Raw genomic sequence first — 16357 nt, forward strand, 5'->3', positions numbered from 1 at the left:
CTTTACTAACATTTATCAACATTTTTAAGAACTTCCTTTACTCCTCAATTTTACACATAAGAAAACTGAGACACAGAGCAGTTACATGACTTGGCCTAAGTAACGGAGCTACGAAGGGTGAGAGCCCAGAGTGAACCCGAGTGCAAGCATACACTTTCTTAGGGCATTTCCACATCATTTGGAAGTCTACAAATCTAGGTGTCCTGCACTGTTACCCAGCCTGAGTCAGTCCAATAGCTGTGAGCAAAATCACCTATGAATGTAAATGCCTTATTTTTTCAAGAAAAAAAATCTCCATATTTCCTTGTTTATAAAAAAAGGTGCTAAAATCGTCATCTGCTTCCTTTAGGTGGCCTCAGTTCTGCTTTCATCACTAATTCACATTGCCCTACACTAGACTTCCCTTGATCCTTTCAGGAAAACAGGTAAATAACCTCAAATCCATATTCATTTTCCTAGTTGGTCAGATTGGGTTTTTGTTTTTTTGTGTTGTTTTTTTTTTTTTTTTCGTTTACCAAGAGATAATTGTCTACCATCATAGACGTTTCACATATAAGATCTTTTATTTTTTATTTAAATATATTTTTATTGTTGACAGTATTACAGGTGTCCCCATATAAGATCTTGATATAGTCATAAGCACTCACATTTACTGAGTCTTTACATCAAAAGCCAGATGCTGTGCTCAACTTCTTCACCCAGATCCCCCATTTATAGCATCTTTTATTCACCCTGTGTTGCAGGTGAGAGGCTGAGAACCCTGCCACAGGGCCGACGGCTGCACCTTAGATGTGTCTGATTCCCGAGCCTGAATTCCTCTTCAACTTACTCTCAGCCCCTACTTCCACTATCCCAGTCTCTTCCCCACCCCCACCCTTGTAATTAAGGAAAGTTATTCACACAGAAAGAAAAAAAAGTAAACAGAGTACCTGATAAGGCCCAAGTCGTCTCCATTCAAATCTACCATTTTCAAGACTAGCATTTCCTTGTCTGTATTCGAAGAATACCTAGTCACCAAAACAAAGAAATGTAGTCAGTTTCATGTGAGTACCTGGGCACCCTGGATGACAAACAGCAGAAGCTGGCACTCAAACAAAAACCAACACGCCTCTCAGGAAGCGAGGCTCCCAGACGTGCTGCAGTTCGGGGCCGGCACCCAGGACCTCAGTCCTCAGCTGAAGGCTTGCAACTGTGACCGGTCCTAGGGGCATTAGGTTGGCTAGCTGGAGGTGAAATATACATGTTTATGTAATATACACACTATTACATAATATGTATTTCTTACAAAAAGGGTTTCTCTTTGAACTTTCTACTGAGATCCCATCAGCAGGAAATATGCAAAATCAAAAGCATTCAGGATCTGTGACTTAAAATGTTTGTATGTCCTTTCACTCTTTGTCTATTGCAGACAAATGTAAAATGTCAAGTGGTCAAATTGACTGAGATATTATTTTACATTTCCTAAACCTGACTCATCACTTAAAAAGACAAACTAATCATCTCCCTTAATTGTGCCACTCAGTTATTCTCATTTTATTTCTTGTTCTTTCAGTATTTTTATTCAATTATCTCCTTTCTCTTGCCACGTTCTCTTGGACTAAGATGATTTCTTCTGAATAACATAATAAAAAGAGCTACTCATTAATTTAACAAATACTTGTTATGCACATTTTTATCTCCATTTAACAAACCAAGAAACTGTGAGCCAATAAATAAAGATAAGTAAATCAGCTGTCATCATCACCATAGATCCTAAAGGTCACCCAGCTAGGAATTGACAAAGCTAAGATGAGACAGATTCCACAGGCAGGAGTCCTTCAGATATTCATACTGATTCTCACAGCCCTTGAAGCAGGAAGACAGATTGCTGTGTGTTTTCTATGTTTACTTTTTATTTCTGCTTGTCTTAGATTATAAACATGTTTTTAAATTATTTTATCTCTGATACTTTCTTAGGATCCCATCATATTCATCAAGTAAACAACCTTGTTTTATTCTTTTAATTGTTTTTTAAAGGAAACCCTTCATTTGTGTGTTTTTTATTTATTTTTTTATTGATTTTTTACAGAGAGGAAGGGAGAGGGATAGAGAGTTAGAAACATCGATGAGAGAAACATCGATCAGCTGCCTCCTGCACACCTCCCATTGGGGATGTGCCCACAACCAAGGTACATGCCCTTGACCAGAATAGAACCTGGGACCTTTCAGTCCGAAGGCCGATGCTCTATCCACTGAGCCAAACCGGTTAGGGCACAACCCTGTTTTAGATTCTGTCTCTGTTTCCTAAAAGAAACACATGATTTCACTGTGATAATTACCCTCCTCACCTTAATCTCTCTGCCAGTGGATTTTGAAGGTAAGAATAGGGGCTTCGGTTGATCTGCGTCCCATCCACAATTCCTTTATTCATAAAGATCTTTCCTGGTTTCATATTTGTGTGTGCTATCTCAATGCTCTGTGGGTTTAAAAAAAAAAAAGAGTTGTCAAGTTAGAAATCCTATTGGGGATAATGACTTAGTCAATATAAACAGAAGAGGCCTGTGGACCATTTCCTTGGTCTCCAACCTGTTCCCACTACAGATGAAAGCTGGAGAACCACACGGGCTGGTGTCCTTTGGAGGCAAACAGACTGGCCTTCAGGGTTGAGAGAGAAAGATGGCTCCGTGTGGAGAAGCACAGGGCCCATCAGCACCGACTGGCGAGTCAGCACGTCTGCCAGTTCAGAGGCCCAAATGGGAGACTTGACTCCTACAACATGTAGGTATTTCCACCCTCCCCACCCTCTCTATCCCACCACCTTCTCAGACAGAGTTTTTCAAACTTTGCGAAGCACAGTAAGCAATACAGTTTCCATCATAACTTAATACACATCAGCATATTTATTCTAAAATAAAGTTCACAATGTATATGATGCACTATGGTGTTTTCCAATTTTTTTATTTGAGTTTTATTTTTTATGTTTATGGCAACCCATGAAATTGATTTCATAAAGCCATTTATAGATTGCTAGCCACCGTTTGAAAAACAGTGTTGCAAAGAAATGTCTGCCTTTGCCAACTGGGTCCCTGGATTTTGGGGGTATGGAGGGGTGGCTTTACAAGATAAAGTAGAGAGAGACTAAACCTGAAAGGCAAAGGAATGAAGAATAAAACATTATCAAGGATCTTGTGCGAGAAAATAATAAACTGGAAGACAGGAGAGAGAGGAGTACCAAAATGTACCCAAACCATGAGTGGGAGGAAAGTGGGGGGGTACTGGTAGGAACACCATGTCAGTCTAAAGCTGTTGTAGAGGACTTGAGAAATTTACCAACTAGATCTCCTTTTATGCTCTTCAGGAAATACAAGGAAATGTTTGGAAATACAAGGAAAGATTGGAATTATTTGTAATATTGGTTCCTTGATGGGTTGGTGTCTTTTCGTGTGACTTCGTGCAAGAACAGATCATGGCGGGCCCTATAATTTGTAAAGGTCACATACAAACTGTTTTCTGTCTCTTTAGAGGACTGTGTGAAGTTACTGCCATAGAGTCCTCCTCTCCCAATAAGTGCCTCAGGCTACCAGCCCACAGCTTGGGACCAGAGTTACCAGGGGGTCATGAAGAGGGAAGGGAGGCCTGTGCTCAGACGAAGATTCTATAGGGACTGTCTGCATAGCACACTCCTAAAACACTGAGCAGTGGGAGGTAGCTGCCTACCTTCATGATGCCAGTGACCATGTATTCAAAAGTTCGATTGCTAAATCCTTCGCTGGCAATTATAAACACAGTATACTGGAAATATCCTGCTGGACCCGAGTGCGTGTGAGTGCCACTCAGGATCACATTGTCTCTTCTGTACAGGGAGCCATATTTACTCTTGAGTCTGTTCAGGACCTTCAAGAAAGAAAGAAAACAGAACTAAGAAGTGAGATATCATAGGAGCTTAGCATAAGAAAGGCTCTGATTAGCGCAATCACTGATCCATACCAATGACTTCGCTATCTATCCAGTGGCCCTTCACTCTATATATCATCATGGTATATCTACGGTGCATAAATAGTTTATATAGGTATATATAGCTTCAGTACATCATCATAGTAATAATAACAACAGTCATCGCAATAGCTAACATTTCATAGATTCTTGCTATGTGCAAGCACACACAATGCTAGGTATTACATACATTATGGCATTTAAAAATCATAATAACTTCAAGAGGTCTGTATTTTTAACCCTGTCTTTTTGCTGATAACATTGAAGTGTGCAGAAATTAAATAATTTGATCTAATAAATAGCAGAGCCTGAATCCAGATCCAAGTCTAACTATAGAGTCAGTACTCTACCCCATTCATCTTTTCACACATACCATTAATATCCAGGCACCGTTCTAAGCACTAGGAAAAACTCTGAAGAAGTTCTTATTCTAATGAGAGAGAAAGATAATACAGTGATAAATGTTATGAAACAAAATAGGAAAAAGAGGGTGATGGGTGTCCATGAGGAATGATCTTTCCAAAGAGGTTCCCCTTCATCAGAGCCTTAAATGAAGAGAGCAATACCTGGGCGAAAAGCACTATGGGAGCAGTGAACAGACAGTGCAAAGTCCTCTTTACTCTACTGCCTCACTTCCCAAAATGAAGAACTCAATATTCCCTGGCACCAACTATTACTTATTGATCTGGGGGAAGCCAACGCTATGGACCAATGACACCCCAGCAATCCCGTGGAGAGGTCCTTGTGGAAAGGAACCATCTGGTCAGCACTAACTTGCTAGCCACGTGGGTAAGCAACCTTCTCTAAGCCATACTTAAGCCTTCAAACAGCTGCCATGAGTTCAACCTCATGACACAGAAGTGATAATACATGACTTCTGTGGTAACTTAAATCAGAATCACCCATCCCAAGCCTCTTGGGTTTTCCTGACCCACAAAAGTCCTGAACAAGGATATATGATTATTCCTGCTGTAAACTGAGTTTTCCATATAACTCTTTGTATGGGAATATGTGACTAATAACAAAGAGACTCAGTAAATGTTCATTTAGTTAATTAATTAATGAACATCCAAATGCATGATTAGGGTCTTTGTATGATACATACACATAAAAAAAAACAGGAAGAAAATTAATGATGTTGCTGAGTACCTATTATGCTTTAATCCATGGCAACCTAGAGTTAGGTATTATTGTGGCTTCTTTATGAAAGATGCTTTGACTTTTTGTGTGTCAAAAATCATTAAAAGCAACAAAAGTGTCAAACCCAAAGCAACCTTCCCCAGTGTAAGATTCTAACAGCTAATACCAGGACAATTACAAAAGCTTGTTTATGGCAAAGATGGCAAACACTGCTTATCTCATGCACTCAGTCCTAGTTATTTGTGTTTTCTGTCAGAAGCAGTGTGTTGAGAAGGATCTGGATCCAAATCTGGGCTGAACAGAAAAGAGTACCTTTTTTGATTAGCAGTGATGTCTATCTGGAATATGGCATTCACAGTGCTATCCTGATACTTGTCCCTTTGAAAGAAAGAAAAGAGCCCTCCTTTGCATTGTTTGCCAGTTTGTGTGGTACAAAAACTCCCACCATGATCAATTTCAAGCTACCAAAAGTTTAACAACCAGTCCACAGAGTTCCTGAATATTTAACAATCGGCTTTCACTGGCCCCTAAGGGAGTAGGAGCAGCAATGCATGTGCCATGTACGTATTTAACACACAAAGACTTCCGTTCAATCTCTTCTATTTTAGGTGAAGAGCTACACCACCCTCATACTAGTCATGTGATCACTGAATCAGGACGAAGATCTTAAAACCATCTTGTCTCATTAATCTCTCCATGCCCCAAACCCCAATTGCTAGGTTACCAAATCCACAGAAACAATCTGGGACACCAGTAAAGCTTGCAAAGGAAATGTGATATAACCAAACTAACATCCCTCTGGCTAAATAAGCCTCATTCGCCACCCAATACATTTCCATGTTCCTTCTGTTTGATCCTAATTTCAACCCCATATCTTCATCACTCTTAATGTTCTTCCATGCAGCAACTACTACACTCCTGAAGAAGAAATATGTGTAAGGAGAAGAGGGGACAATCAATGAAGGGACATCATGAAAGTTTGAAGTCAAAGGCTAATGTTCTTACAATTTCATAGCCAAGATAGGAAGGTTGTGAAAAAAGAATGGCCAGTCAACATTAAAGCTCCTCTAACCTTTACCCCATTTTTATTCCTTAAAAAAAACTTATAATGTTAGGATTTTAGAAATAAGTCTATTTTTTTAGGTTTATTCAAGAATCAAGCTCTTGCCAAAACCGGTTTGGCTCAGTGGATAGAGCGTCGGCTTGCGGACTCAAGGGTCCCAGGTTCGATTCCGGTCAAGGGCATGTACCTTGGTTGCGGGCACATCCCCAGTGGGGGGTGTGCAGGAGGCAGCTGATTGATGTTTCTGGCTTTCTATCCCTCTCCCTTCCTCTCTGTTAAAAATCAACAAAATATATATATTTAAAAAAAAAAGAATCAAGCTCTTAAAAAGATAGGAATTCTGAATATTGAATTTTAAAACAAAAGACTAGAAACAGCTCACAGAAATCTTATCCTAAACTACAATCTCTGATATAAAATCAGACACATGGGACTTGCAAAACAAAGAAAAGAAAAATAAATTAAGAACTCAATCATGTAATGGCAATGCCTGAAGATAGCCATTATAAATAGTATGTTGTCTACTTCATGAAAGGAGGGATAGTTTAACATAGAACAAAGAAGCTATATTCGTGTCTACAGCTCACTTCTTTTTCTGCAGTTTCCATTCCATTTTCTAACACTGACACTCATGGGAACATGACATAGACAGAGTTGGAAAGTCGTTCAGTTTTCCTGCCCTGCCTCATTGCTCAGAAATCATCCTTACTCTTCATCCCATGCTGGAAATTTCATCCATCTTAAAGCTGAGACTGAGAACCTGCCTAAAACCAGGTGTTATAAGTAAGCTTAATGGCACTTGTTTAGCTACATTTATTTTTCACAACCTCCGTTGGGTTAACTGGGGATGACTAAGTGGGTTCATTTAAAGGCCTTCCCACTGGGTCTCAGATTGCATGGGGGAAGTAAAAATAGGAAGAGATGATTAAATGGTCCCCACTATTGACTTCAGAGTGTCTACAACCCAGCACATTAAACTCCTCTCCCCCCATGCTCCACCCACAAAGTCTACCTTTTAACTCTTCTATTGCTACTACTGACACTATTTCCCAATCAGAGCCATCTTTGATTCTTCAGAAAGACAGTATGTGCAGTGGTAATGAGCATGAGCTCTGGCACCGAGGTGCCTATGTTCGAATCCCAGCCCAGACAGCTCATAAGTATAATCTTGGACAAGTTACTTGATCCTCTGCAACTCTGTTTCCCAGGCTGTCAAATGATATAATAATAGTGTCTTCCTCATACAGTTGTTAGTAGGATATAGAACAGTGCCTTACTCATCATGGAAATGAAGTTAAGTGTTCACTTTTATGTCTATTCATTCCCAAATCCATTAGCACTTAATGTGACCTCTTACCACCATGTAGTCTCACTGCCACCCCATTGGTTTAGAACTTTTGTGTGAGAGTCACATGATGTAGGGGAAATCACCAGGCAGAGTTAAAATCCTTCCTGCTAGCATAGCTTCCCTTTAGAGCTCTTTCAGCCTTCCATCATATTGTAAAACTCTGCTGTATTAAATCCCCCTGTTTGAAATGCCTAATGTGATTACTGTTTTCCCAACTGGACCCTCACCAATAGAGCCTTGACATTAAAGAATCTGCCCATTTGTGTCTTCTCCTCTATTTCTAGTCTATTCCAATCCACCTCAAGTTCACCATCTGAGTAATCATTGTAATGCAAAATTGTGATTGCATCACCTTTCCACTCAAAAGTTTTCTAATAATCCCCATTACTTTCAGAATTAAAAACAACCTGGCATCCCAGGACCTCTATAATTATGAACACACCTTCCAGGCACATCTCCAATTACATGCCTACATGTGTCCTAATAGAACTAACTAAGCTTTGTCTCTAGAGTCTATATTCCTCCCCTGTGCCTCTGTTCATGCCGTCCCCTGCATTTCTCAGCTCTCACTCATGTCAATCATTTAAAATTCTGCCCATTCAAGCGTCACTTCCACTTTGAAAATTCCCCCCCTAATTTTCATTTCCTGAATCTCCATGTGGTGGTTTTAAAATACTGTATACCCACAAATTATATGATACTCTTGCCTTCAAGAAGTGAAATTTAACTTTACTATCCCTGCGTGTGAAATGGACTTAGCGACTTGCTTCCAATGAATAGAACAGGGTGGAAGTGATGGTGTGCAACTCCTGAGCCTGGGTTAGGAAAGGCACTGTGGCTTCTTCCCTGCTCTTTTGCTTGAATTACTCGCTCTGAGGAAAGCCAGCGGCTCTGTCAAAAGGATATGGACAATGGGGAAGGGAGGCCTTCTGCCAACAGCCACATGAGTAAATATTCTTGGAAGTGGATCTTCCAGCCCCACTCCAGCCTTCAGATGATTGCGGTCCTTGCCACTATCTTAATTTCAAGATACCCTAAGCTAGAACCCCCAAGAAACACATAATCAGAATAATATAATAAAATGCCCATGTCTGCCTATCACACAGCTTCAGCAATCTATGGCCAACCTAATTTCAGTGTTGTATTTTTAATTCTCATCAGGTTATTTTCATCTATTTTCAGTTGTCTAGAAACTTGAAGGAAGGGTTACTGATTAATTGACACTCTCAGACTTCTATTAAGGAAGATTAAATGAGAGAATGTATGTGAAGGTCCCCTGGAATGTAATAAGCTTTCAAATAACATTAGCAATCAATAATGATGATGCACCACTAGCAAATTGAAAGCAAATCTTGACCAAGATAATTCAGAATGGAAAAATTCGGATCAGTCTGTCTCCTGGATTGTCAAGAGCCTATAATGTTGCAGGTAGTAGAAACTCACTGGATGAAAAACCAGGAGGGCTTAGCTACTGACTTTTTTTTTTTTTAACATCAAGTCATTTCTTTCCTCACATCAATCACTTACCTCCAGCCTCAATCGTTGGGATATCATGCCTATGTCGACGCTCACAAATGCCATTCGATTGGACCCATCAGGCTCTGCCATGATGAAAGCACGACTGTACAACCTGGTGAGGAGGCCCCGGGCATTCTGGCCACTTTTGCTGTAGCCCATCTAAAGGGGAAAAGACCATCAGAGCCCATCTACAGGGGGAGAGAAAATCATAGGCGCTCTATCTCATCTCGCCCAGCCCAGCCCCAACAGAAAGCAGGCTCAACCCACGGCGGAAAAGACTACTTAGGAAAGACAAATAAAAATAGTCCACAGGTCACTGAAAGCTCCTAGTGAGATAATACATGTGTTTTCAATAATAAAGCCAACAACATAAAAGAGTCTTTACTCTTCTGTGTAGAAATAAGTAAAGGCAAAGTAGCAATAAGCTTGACAGAAGCTATTCATTGCCCTGTGGGTGAGGAAGGAGCTGGTGTGGCCCAGAATTTTGTTACTGTCCTGGAGAGTTTTCAGGGCTTCTCTGTTTTTTGAAACAAGACCTTTTCTCCTGCCAGGCTAAGGTACTACACAAGGAAATAGTTCCCCTCCCACCATGCACACTGAGGGGGAACAGCCTGAAATTGAAGGCTCCCTCACTTAAGTTGCTAATGTGAATGTTTTGTTTTGTTTTCTACCTGAAGAAAATGGTTTCTTTATGGTTAAGTACCTAACCCTGGCTTGTCCCATGTTGTCCCTCCCTAAGCCAAGTCAGATCAAATACATCTACCCCTGCCCCTTCTCTCACCATGTCATAAAACCCACCCTTAAAGTCTACCCAGGTCTTCAGAATGCTCCCTCTACTGCTTGCTTTACCCTCCTGTGGGTGTTTATTTAGGGTTACATTGATTCAAGAGTCAGTTTTCAGAACAGACAGCAAGGAATACAGTTGACCCTTAAACAACACAGGTTTAAACTGTGTGCATCCACTTATGTATGACTTTTTAAAATAAATACAGTCAGCCCTTCAGATCCACAGGTTTCACATCCTTGGATTCAACCAACCAGGGATCGAAAATAGTATTTTTACATTCCCAACCGTGGATCAAAAATAATGTTTTGATCTGCATTTTGTTCAAGTACCTAACCCCCTCATTGTTCAAGGGTCAACTGTAATTCCTTGAAGCTAAAGATTCTTTGGTAGACAGGAGACAATCCCATCAGACAACCTCATGCTCTGGTTTCCTAGGGAAGGATTGATATAAACAGTGTTACCACCATCAGAGCGAAGAAGTTGCATGCTAACAGCCAACAGACCACACCTAACACATTGAAGGGTTTTACTTGGCTAACGCACTGTTGGCTCATGCCAGGTTTCCAGTTTTAACTAACTAGAGTTGCCTACATTTTCCAAGTGACCTATTTAAACCCTCAGATCTTCAAATCCAGAGATGTTTCTGCCTTCTCTTGGAAAAAACTGTCAGATATAGCAACCCTAAGTCCCCATGCTTACATGGCAACAATTAGCTGAAGCCGTGCACTTTCTAGATGCACCACCATGCCCACAACTTCCTACTGTCCCCAAACTGAGGATCACTAGATGTCGAACATCTTACACTGACCTGCTTCAGTCACTTACGATACCTGCCCATCCTCTGTCATATTTGAGTTTTCTAGCCCTGCCATTTCATAAAAAAGTGGCCAACTGTCTTGACAAGGGAGTTGTGGTTGAATAAATGAACCCCTCTTCCTTATAGGACAATACTCATAGTGTTACACAGCAGTGAAGTCAAAGAGAAAAGCAAGATGATGCTATAATAACCAGGAATAGATGCAGGATTCAAAATAATAAGACTTTATTTCACAGTCTCTTTGAGGAGCCTATGATTTACCTACCATATTGATATCCGCTACTTGTCCTGTGCAGTCAGCTCGCCCAACACCTATGTGGTAGCCACTGAAGTTCTGAAATAGAGGAGGCTCTGGGGTAGTAGTCACTGGGGACACCTGGGTGGCTGTGGGGCCTTGTGTGAGTGTGGAGCCCTGGGTGGCTGTGGGGCTCTGGGTGGCCTGAGCGCTCTCGGTGGATGGAAAACCTGAATCCAAAAATAGAATAAAATATTTGAGACTTGAATTGGGGTGGTAAACACACAATACAGATGACGTATTGTAGAATTCTATAGCTGAAACCTATATAATTTTATTAACCAATGTCACCCAATAAATTCAATTAAATAAATAGATATATAAAATGTTAAAAAATAAAAATAGAGTAAGATATTTAAGGAACAATTCAGATCACTTATGTGTCAGCATTAGTTAGAACATATAAGTTCAGGTTCCTGAGGAAAAAAATCTTTGTATATTGTTTATGTGTATGATACATGGTGGAAAACATCTCAGGAACTTGTTTTATATCATTTCTAAGAATGATCTTTTTCTTTACTGCACATGTTTCAACCAAACAATCAAGGTCTCCATCAAACCTCCTTCAGCTTCTCCTCACAAGCCATTCCTTTTCAAACTCATCACCCTTCATTCACTCACCATGCACTTCTACACCAGCGAAACAAATTATGTGCCAGCTTCCTGACACACAACCTACTAAACATAGCCTCTTGGGATTTGTTCTTGCCATTCTCTCCATCCAGAGTCCTTATTCCTTTCTGCTCCACCAACCAATCTCCACTACCAACTTCAGAGTTGATTCATTTCCATCACACTCACATCCAGCTCAAACCCTCATCTCCAGGATGCCACCCCAGCTGTCTCTATCCTGCTTTGATCTTCCTCAGCCTTCTCAAGACTTTCATTCTTTTTTTAAAGACTTATTCTTAAATATATATTTTTAATTGATTTTTAGAGAGAGAGGAAGGGAGTGGGAGAGAGAAACATCAATGTAAGAGCGAAACATCAATCAGCTGCCTCCTGCACACCCCCTACCATGGTTTGAGCCTACAATGTTGCTGGGAATCCAACCAGCAACCTTTTTTCGTGCATGGTACAATGCCCAACCCACTGAGCCACAACGGCCAGGGCTAAAGACTTACTCTTAATGCAACCTAGATCATTGTATACTTGTTGACATAGTTCTATCTTATGCGAATGATTCTCATGTCACCATATATGCATTACTACACACAATATTTCTTATCAATATGTATATCACATATTCATACAAATATCAGGGAGGCAGAATAGCATCTATACTAATAAAAGAGTAATATGATAATTAGACCGGGAGACCTTCCAGACAAAGCCAGGGGCTTGGCCTGCCTGCAAACCACCCCCAAATGGCTCTCAGCCCCTAGCCCAGGCCGGCCACGCCCCCCCAGCTGGGGTCCCTCACCCTGATGGCAACATAGCCAGCCTGCAAACAGCCCTCAGCCCTTCACCCAGGCTGGCCACACCCCCTAGTGGGGACCCTCACCCCAATGGGGTGTGGCCAGCCTGCAAATGGCCCTCAGCCCCTCACCCAGGCTGCCATGCCCCCCAGCGGGGACACCCCCCACCCCGATGGGGGCGTGGCCAGCCTGCAAACTACCCCAGCCCCTCACCTAGGCCGGTCCTGCCCCCCAAGGGGACCCCCCACCCTGATCCAGGACTCCCTTCAAGGAAGACCAGCCAGCCCCCACCCATGCTCCAGGTCTCTATTCTATACTAATAAAAGGGTAATATGCTAATTAGACCAGGAGGCCTTCCAGACGTCTTTCAGGACAAAGCCATGGTGGTGGGGCAGAGGCAGAGGCGGTTTGGGGTGATCAGACCAGGAGGGGAGAACAGTTGGGTGTTTTTAGGTCAGCAGGAGGGGCCAGTTGGGGGCAAGCAGGCTGGAGGGGGGCGGGAGTTGGAGAGGAGCAGGCTAGTGGGGGTGCAGTTGAGGGTGATCAGGCCAGCGGGGGCGGGCAGTTAGGGGCGAGCAGGCTGGCAGGCAGAGTGATTAGGGGCGATCAGGCAGGCAGGCAGGTGAGCAGCTAGGAACCAGTGGTCCTGGATTACGAAAGGAATATCTGACTGCTGGTCCCCTAAACCGGCAGTTGGACATCCCCCGAGGGGTCCCAGATTGGAGGGACACCTTCCCCCATGCACAAATTTCATGCACTAGGCCACTAGTTGAGAATAACTGGTGGCCAGAAATCTGGATTTGAAAACTGACTTTACCAATTACTGGCTGGATAAATTACTTAAGCTATCCACCCCAATTTTTGTCATATATAAAATAGAGATAATAATAATAATACCCTGCTTCCAAGGGTTGTTTTGAACAATAAATATGTTAATGCATTTTTAAAATATAGAGCAGTGACTGCCTTATAGCTTTGGTTTTATTTATATATTTAGACATCTTACATCTACATTTTACTTGTTTGTTTCCAACCTGGACAACAGCCAGGGATGGAGGAAAGAAAGAAAGAAAGAAAGAGAGAAAGAAAGAAAGAAAGAAAGAAAGAAAGAAAGAAAGAAAGAAAGAAAGAAAGACAACACTTAGAGATCACCTGGTCCAATCTCCTCAATTTACACATGAGAATATTAAAGCCAAGAGAGTGACTTAACCAAGATTTCAGAGAGCATATGATTAATCACGTGACCAAACCAGATCTTCCAACTAAGAATCTGATGCTCTTTCAACCACATTCCAGAGGGAGTTAGAATCTGTGTCTTTTCCTCCCCAAGCCACAGGACATCTAGTATTGCCAGAAAGGAAGCAGAATCTTTGCTATTGCTTTATTGATACTGACATAAGGATGTGGCGCCAACCAAAGCAAAACTTACATAGCCAAGGGCAAGCTCTTTGGGATCTCAGAGTCTCAGCTTTCACATCTATAAAATGGTACTAAGACTGGCATCTACCTTCATAGGAACCTTATTAGAATTAAATAAAAAACTGATGTAGGCTCCTGATTACAGTGCTTGCCACAAAGAAACCCTTCCATAAACAGCAACTTCCACTATGGGAATAGTTGCTGTAATTATCCCTGAGTCTCTCTCTCTCTCTCTCTCTTTTTTTTGGTTAATCCTCACCCAAGGATATTTCTCCCATTGATTTATAGAGAGGGTGAGAGGAAGGGAGGGGGGAAAGGGGAGAGAGGAAGAGAGGAAGGGAGGAAGGGAGGGAGGGAGGGAAGGAGGGAGATAGATCTACGTGAGAGAGACACATCTATTGGTTGCCTTCTGCTCACACGCAGACCAGGGCCAGGGATGGAACCTGCAACCCAGGTATGTGCCCTTGACTGGGAATTGAACCCTGAACCCTTCAGTCTGCAGGCCCACACTCTAACTACTGAGCGATACTGGCCAGGGCTCCCTGAGTCTCATTTTAAGAGCTAAAACTAAATAAGCCCTACAGAGCCTTTCATATCTAGCAGTCCAGGACCTGCTCTGCCCACTCCTGGCACAGAGGATTTCTGGTCCTCTGTGTTTGCAGGAAATTCAAAGCACAGGGACATACATGGTGGAGAATACACTGGAAAAGAGAAAAGGCCACCAAAGAGAAAACTGGGGTTCAGACATGCATCTTCTTCTCCATTTGGCCTGAGTCCAGCCCTCCCTTTACTTTGGTCAGAGCATTCACACCCCACTGTCTTCTCTACTCATTTAACAGGTATAATATAACCTAGAGCAGTGGTCGGCAAACTGCGGCTCGTGAGCCGCGGTTTGCCGCTCTGTTGACTAATGAGTTTGCCGACCACTGGGATAGGGGCTTAATCACAAGGAACAACAACAGCCTGTAATTATTGGAATCGAGAGTCTAGGTCAGTGGTCGGCAAACTCATTAGTCCACAGAGCGGCAAACCACGGCTCGCGAGCCGCATGTGGCTCGCGAGCCACAGTTGGCTGACCACTGACCTAGAGGTTACTTTATAAAGACCCATGGGCCTATTATTGCCTGTAAATAGAGCCTAGATAGTTTTTAAAAACTAAATTCATTTGTGGTGCTGAAAATAAATCACCCAAATTTCTAGCTTCTCTTGAAACTCAGGAGAATTGAGTCCATGTTGATCATAACAACAATCAGCTGTCACTCAGGAGGGGTTGTGGACCCTCTTCACCAAAATTGCAGCTGCCCCCATCCTGGTCCCCTCCCCACTCGAGCTCATTTACAGAGCTTCATTGACCCTCCTGAAGATGTGAATTCAACACTCTCTTCTTCAAGGCTTTTAAAAGACTAATTGATACTAAGTGGATCTTTCTTCTCCTTTTGCCTCCATTATCAGCATTATCAACAGACACTATTTCCTGCCTTAGGGTCCACAGTAACCAAGGAATTTCCTGCAGGCGTATGCACAGCATCCAAGAGGGCCCATGACACTTGCCTTTGGGATTTTCAATGGTCCCACTGGTGATAAACAAGAGGCTGAGAAGGGCCACCGTGATAGCAGTCATCATTACGAGAAGGAAAATCAGGAACGTCTCTAATGTAGAGAAGGTGCGCTTGGCCATTTTTCCTAAGAAAGAAGCAGAGATGGAAGAAGAAATAAGGAAGAGACAGAAAAAGACAGAATCACAAATTAAAATGCATATACTTTAATCTGCCTGAGACGTCTTAGCTCTTTCATAGGAACAGACTATAGCAGGCAAGTATAGAGCACATTCACCACTAGTTCCATATCCCAAGCCCATAGCAGACAAGACCAATCAATTACAGCACTCTTCAATAAGTTCAGGGGCGGCGGCGGGGGGGGGGGGGGGGGGGGGGTTCCAAATCCTTCTCAGCATAGTACTCATCCTGGCATCCACCACTCATCATTTGGCATTGGCAACTAAGTGAAAACCTATTTGCATTTCTCAGCTACATCACTGCTGCTTTCCTTTATGGTGATGATGCTGTTTATGGGTCTAGGTTGGAGCACTTCTGTCCACGGGGATGACGGACCACCCACGTTGTTTGTACTTGTGAGAGGGCTTGCTGAGGTGTGGGCTTTACTCTGTGATCAGAGACTAAGTAAAATTATCTTGTCCACTTGGAGGTGAAATCCATACCATAGGCCTCTAAACCCCATGTTCTAACTTTCTTATCTACCTTATAAGAAAATGGCCTGGAAAGGGGGGTTGGCATCTCTGGTCTCAAGCCAGGTGTTAATAAAATTTTCCTCTTCAGTGATAAGGATTTCACACATTTTGCAAACCCTGTAGCAGATGAAGAGGATAAAAATACAAATGCCCCTGTGTTCTACAAAAGCAGAAAATGTCCTTACAAATTCTTTAGGATATTTTAGGAGGAGAATTCATCATTACGCAGGGGGACTATAGAAGCTAAAAAGTCATATAACAGGAGAAAGTATAATAATGGTCATTAAAAATTGGATTCTGAAGTCTGACTCCAGAATTCAAATCTCATTTCT

General features: G+C 42.1%; 1 protein-coding gene across 2 annotated transcripts in view; it reads right to left on the reverse strand.

Moving 5' to 3' along the window:
• The window catches only part of ASAH2 (N-acylsphingosine amidohydrolase 2), a 57308-nt gene extending 41850 nt beyond the window's left edge, over positions 1–15458 (reverse strand). The window contains exons 1-6 of one of the 2 annotated variants that reach the window (XM_079793414.1): positions 15323–15458; positions 10911–11110; positions 9051–9200; positions 3697–3873; positions 2328–2455; positions 930–1007 (exon numbers count right to left, since the gene is read on the reverse strand). In XM_079793414.1, the coding sequence (XP_079649540.1) occupies positions 930–1007; positions 2328–2455; positions 3697–3873; positions 9051–9200; positions 10911–11110; positions 15323–15455 (866 nt within the window). In that variant the 5' untranslated portion in view covers positions 15456–15458. Of the gene's footprint in view, positions 1–929; positions 1008–2327; positions 2456–3696; positions 3874–9050; positions 9201–10910; positions 11111–15322 lie in introns of those variants that run through there. The other variant, XM_079793413.1, reaches the window with a different exon arrangement.
• Positions 15459–16357: the final 899 nt, after the last annotated feature.

This window comes from Cnephaeus nilssonii, assembly GCF_951640355.1.
Source record: "Cnephaeus nilssonii genome assembly, chromosome: 16".
Lineage (NCBI taxonomy): Eukaryota > Metazoa > Chordata > Mammalia > Chiroptera > Vespertilionidae > Cnephaeus > Cnephaeus nilssonii.